At 28.9% G+C, this 6,198-nt stretch overlaps 1 protein-coding gene across 1 annotated transcript; it reads right to left on the minus strand.

The window, feature by feature from the left end:
• Window positions 1,206–4,425, minus strand: LOC109332300 (photosystem I reaction center subunit IV A, chloroplastic-like). Its single transcript, XM_019567244.1, has 3 exons — window positions 4,089–4,425; window positions 1,852–1,917; window positions 1,206–1,486 (listed from the first exon to the last, which is right to left on the minus strand). Exons 1-3 carry the CDS (start codon window positions 4,329–4,331, stop codon window positions 1,382–1,384), a joined length of 414 nt encoding a protein of 137 aa, XP_019422789.1. The 5' UTR covers window positions 4,332–4,425; the 3' UTR covers window positions 1,206–1,381.

A 6,198-nucleotide genomic window follows, 5' to 3' on the forward strand; every position in this document is an offset into this window, starting at 1 on the left:
TATTTTAATTAGGAATATAACAAATCAATTATTAGACTCTTGTTATTATTAAATTTATCAGAAAAAATATCTGTCATATCCTAACTTAGTGTGTTTTTAATTTATGAGTTATTTTCATACAATGATTATTAGCTAAAACATAATCAAATAAATAACATTTAATTATACAATATTTGAATGCTAAAAATATATTCAAATATTTATACACAATGAACATTAATCTAAAATAAAACATAAGCATTTAAGAGATATGCTAAAAATCCTTATGACTTTATATGATACTTATAAACGTAATCACAAAAAATATGATACAAAAATAACTCCTTATACTTATAATTTTATATAGAGAATATAGATGTGAGATATTATCCAATACAATTTGAATTTTATTTATGGAGTTATTTAAGAATAAAATATTTTCAATAATAACACTTTCAACAAATAAATACTTATACAAACGTATTTATAATTGTTAATATTCTACATATACACTAAAAAATCAATGTTAATATTGCACCTATATGAATGAGAAATATAATGTTTCAATACATGATATATTGATATTATAATACATGATGTATATTGTTAATAGATTTGCATTATGCATAAACAAAGAAGCGACCCGTGAAACTGCACGGGTACACTGGTAGTTTCTATGCAACCAAACATAGTGTAAATCTTTAGAAGAGGAAAGAGAAACACATTTAAAATGATACTTTTGAACATATTTTATTTTTAATTAAAAATTACATTTAAGTATAGCTACATCCCTTATGTTTTAGATGAAGTTTTGAAACGAAGTAACATGTTTATCCGAGTCGGTTCTGATATACCTGAGGCCATGTACTTCAAAAAATAAGGGCCCAAATTTACTAAAACACATTTTATAGACATTTTTTCATGGAGATTTAGGAAATTGTGCCTAAAAGTTCTTACACTTTATGTGGTAGAGTTTTACCAATAAAATTACTTTTTCAATGAGTCTTAAAGCTTTAATATGTTGACTATATCACTATGTTTATCAAATAAACTTAATGCACAACTATCAAATGTACTAAAACTATTATATGATTTATAAAAATAAACATATTAATAAAATAAAACAAAAATGTTAAATTACTTTATCTATTTATTTTTTTAAAATGGGCCCTATAATCGTTGGACAGTAGCACCTGTAGTACTTTCTCCGCCCTGATGTCTATTACTGATTTTAATAAGATAAAGGTGAGTTTAATATCGCGAGGAACTAGAGACAGAATCTAGTGTATATGGATAATGGGTAGATCTTAGAAAATATGATAACAATATTTTGAAATGAAAAAAGCTTAGGCTAGTGACTGCAATAGCAAGACAACATTCAAAATTAAAATTTGAAATGGACTCATTTGACTTCAACAACCTCATCCAAAGCATAGTTGTTTGTTGATACATTTGCATAGTTAACTTTGTTAAACCGAACCACAACAGGGTAGCGAGTCTTGGGGTCCTACACAACAACATCAATAAAAACATGAGGCATTCTTATTATGTGTCCTATGTTGTGACACCAATAAAAACATGTTATGTTAATTAAAAAGTTTAAATCATCATGATTATTATTGTTTTTGTTTCATTTTCATTGGTGTGTGGAGACAAAATTGAGACAGCATATATTTATTCCAACAAAACAAACAATAGTATCCAAATTTGTTCTTTTTGGTTTCATCCAAAACCAAAATTTCTCACTTTTTATCTTTAATATACTATTATATTTGTATAATATGTCAAATGTTGGACATTGTTCATATTTGTGTTAGGTCTTGTCCTAACAAGTTTACTAAAGTTAATTTAGATGAGTTTTGGGGCAATTACCTGATCAACAGCAACAACTGAACCAGATTCTTTATACCAATAGGACTCCCTCCTAAGAATCTTGACCTGTTGAGTGGAACCAACAAGTCAAATAAACAAATAACTAAAAACAAAGCTTTCTGCTAGACACTGAAATATTCATGTTCAGAAACTACTAACTCACAATAGAAGTGTTTCAAACGAATTGCATGGACAAGTTGTTGTGACCACTGTCCTCGTTCTATACATACTCTCCCTCCCCTCATATCTTCATAAGAAACTGTTTTTTTAAATTTAAACCACATTCTCCATCCACCTGAGGCAATTTTACTAGAGCTGGGTAAAATTATTATGGAAGGAACTCGAGTCTGATCGGTGTTTTAAATTGTGGTTGCCGCCACGATTACGGTAACAGTTGCAGTTATTGTGATTGCGGTCATTGTGGCTGTTGCGGTGTAAATTATTTTGTGATTAAAGAAATATTTTGAATCCGATGCAGCATGATGTGGTCCAAATGCGATCCGATGCGGTTGCGTTGCAGCCTGATGTGGCCACATCACTGTGATTCGGAGTCACACCGCAATTACAGTGGTGGTCACTGTAACTGCAACATTCTCATGCGGTCCACAATTTAAATTACAGTGTTGATCTATGTGTTTGTTACTAAGAAACTAGTCTTTATAATGACAATAGATGCATAGATGCAACATAGGAAATTACACTTGGGCAAGTACACGCCTAGAACAGAACTGGACATATACAGAAACTAAGGAACAGATTCAACATAATATGTAAAATGATACTTATACATCTTAACTAAACACTTATGCAGCACCAAATTGAACACAAAAACGGTACACGTTGAATAATGTCTAAAATATATGGCACCACAACACAGCAGTATATAATTATATAATATAAAAATTAAATTAAATATGAATATGACATATTTAATTTACGATCAACTTTTATATATTCTCGTTTGATGAAGAGCCTCCAAAAAATATTAAGACACATCTTACAATCTAAGCATTCTGTCTCTCTACAAAAAAGATGACAAAACAACATATGAGCTAATATTTTGTTTTTAATCTTGCTCAAACCTTCATCACCTTCTTGATCATCATCACTGAAAAAATAACATCTACCTCGAGTTTATTAAGTTAACTTCAAAATCATGTTATACTAGCAACAAGTCTTAATCCCACTAGATGTTCTAGGCTACCTGAATCAAATGATACTATAATATTCTATCATAATCTCTAAATTTTTCTTAATTGTTTCGCCTATAATTTTTGTTCCTCTAAAAATAAAACTGAGATAAGGGTATGAAAAATGTCCAAATAAATTTAGGGTGTCAATCCGGTGTGAGACAGATGTTAGCTATCTTTCTAAGGCAATAAAAATTAATTTGAAGTTGGGCACTTTAGGTGTGGTGTCCCATGCATGTAGAAGGGATGTGTAATTGTGTATATACACATTTTTAGGCATAACACCTTTTTTTATGATGTGTATATATATATATATTGTTAATGTGATGCATTTTAGTAGTACCGTTAAACAGCTACCATGTCCCGGTTAACCTCAATTCATAAAACAAGATGTTGACAATATATTTATGCATCATTAACAAGACATCTGATTAATAAAGTATGGAATTGTAATTAATCAATGTAGCTTAATATAATTCTTCACATCTGATTTATCATGTGTGGATAAGCAGTTAATTAGACATCTGAAGTTAAGGGAATATCTTGAGTGAATATGTAGCAACAGTATGGTCTATTTGGTTATCTAGAAATGATGATACTATTTTTAACTCAATGTAGCCTTCCCTTCAGCAAATCTTAGAATCAGCAATGATAAAAACTTGGCTCAATCAATGGGCGGAGGGACAAGACACAAATATGTTATTCAAATAGGGTCACAAATCGCTTAGAAAAACAAAAAGGGTTAAGGGATTATCTAATGAGAATATTTTAGGCTAATGTCACATAACCATCAACTCCTGATAAACCATAAACTTATCTAGGTTCCCAAGAATCATCACAATTGTTAGAGTTATAAGAATTTGAACATCCTAGTCTAAACCCATAAATCATTAGCTAAGTTTGTGTTTGCGAGTTGGGTTTTAGAATAGAATGAATGAAAATTGAAAGTTTCAGATTCATCTCACAAATGTATTCTTCATCTCCAAAATCCAACAAGCAAAGTGGAAAAAATAGTGTGAAAATACATTGATTGTTAAGATAACTGACCTTGGTACCTCTCTTGGGGCCAACTGGTGGTGGCTTTTTAGATACTTCTCCTACTGGTGCAGGTGCCGCCACAGAAGCAGCCTCATCTGCTGCCCTGACAGAAACAAGCCTAGAAGAAGAACCATTAATGTTCTTTGTAGGGAACATTACCATTGTGTTGCTCCTTGAAGACAATGAGTTTGTTACAACATTTGGTGACAACACAAACCCAGATGCAGCTAATGCCATGCTGCAACTACCCATGATGATTCTCTTCTCTCTCTATGTGTGTCTGAGTCTCAGGTTTCTCTTTGAAGTATGACAAAAAGGCAAGACTAGAACAAATATTTGTGAGGCTTTGAATTAACTATTTTATCTCATCACTAGAAATTTGTATCCATAGTTTCATCCACTAGGGTGCTTCCACTTGTGCACCATATCCCTTTCATTTGGATAAGTTACAACTCATATGTTTGTATATCATGAACCCACTGACTGATTAATTATGTATTGATAAAAGAGGGGGAAATGGATTCAACCTAAAGTTTTATACATTACCATTTATTATTTATGTTTTGAAAAAATGTATTCAATCACTTGTATATGAATTTTATATGTTTTCACTGTATCATTTATCATTTATATTTAATTATTATTTACTCTTCAAAAAATTAAAATAATATAAGTGAATAATAAATGATATATACTAAATATATATAAATTTTTAGATAATGTACAAATATTACATATTATTATTTTGCTTACCAATTATTTTGTTGGATACAGAGATGATTTTTTTCTTCAAATTTATTAAATTATTATATAAATAATAAATAAATTTTGTGGTACCAATGGACATTGGTTCAAGTGGTACATGTTTGATTCTCTTTAAGCAAAGTCTCGGATTTGAGTCGTGTGGATGAAAAAAATGTTCGTTGGAAGAGTTAGCCCCAGTACCTATGGATGTTCCCGGCTCGGACAGGATTGTCTCTAGTGTGAGGATATTTGTGGGAAACAAAATTTTTTTTTGTAGTCCTTCTAAAATTATAAATAATAAATAAATTTTTTTATATGTATAGATATTTATATTGCTTATAATATAACTTGATTCGAGTTTATAATAATTTTACACTTAATAAATTACAAGGATAATTAATTGTCTTTGTCAAACTTTGAAAATAATTATGAGGATAATCGAATGTATTTAAATGAACAAGATATGATTAATTTATTATTTTAAAATTTTACATCTAGTGTAATCATTGATGAGTTTAAAATACTTTAAATGAATGTATATTTCTCATTTAATGTATTTAATTATTGATTATTATTATTTAGAATTAATATATTATTTTAAAATTTTGAAAAATTATGTATATTTTTATATTATTTTCTTAATTATAAATTGTAATTAAATATTTTTGTCATACCTAAACTTAAATGAAGATCCATACTGATTACAAAAGACATTATTGATCATAAATTTATAAAATGTAATATGAGATGATTATTTTTTATAAATTGAAATTTTGAAACGTGGGTTAAAGGAAATAATGATTTAATAATCGGAGAAAATATTTTTCACGTGAAACTAAAAGAAAATAATAATAATTTTTGTAAGTTGTAACTTTTTTGCTTTATGAAACACGTGTGGATTATATCAAATGTGATATTGTAAGAGATAGCCAGATAAGTGAGAATTAAGGACAATTATGGGAAATAAAGCTTATGGGAAATAAAGCTTCTCGATCACATCTCATTTATGTCCCATTTGATGTATCAAATTAACCATAAAGTAAGAAAAATTATAAAAATAGAAATTAATATTTTAATAATATTTTATGAAGTTTGATTGGTCCGAGATAAGAGAATAGGAAAATTACAGGCCAAGTGATCTTTGTCCCTACTATGAAACCCTTCAAACGCTTGAAGGACTTACATAGACAAGTAAAGAATGTTTGAAACACAACTCATAGAAAGGTGATGCTTAATGATCAAACGAGTAATGAACGTGTCTTCATATAATTAATTATATATACATGTTATTTAAATCATTATTTAAACTAAGTAATGAATCTCTTTTTTCATCAAAAGATATAATTTCACTTTAGACAGTTCAATGACTTTGCAT

The sequence above is a fragment of the Lupinus angustifolius genome, chromosome LG18, assembly GCF_001865875.1.
Source record: "Lupinus angustifolius cultivar Tanjil chromosome LG18, LupAngTanjil_v1.0, whole genome shotgun sequence".
Taxonomy (NCBI): domain Eukaryota; kingdom Viridiplantae; phylum Streptophyta; class Magnoliopsida; order Fabales; family Fabaceae; genus Lupinus; species Lupinus angustifolius.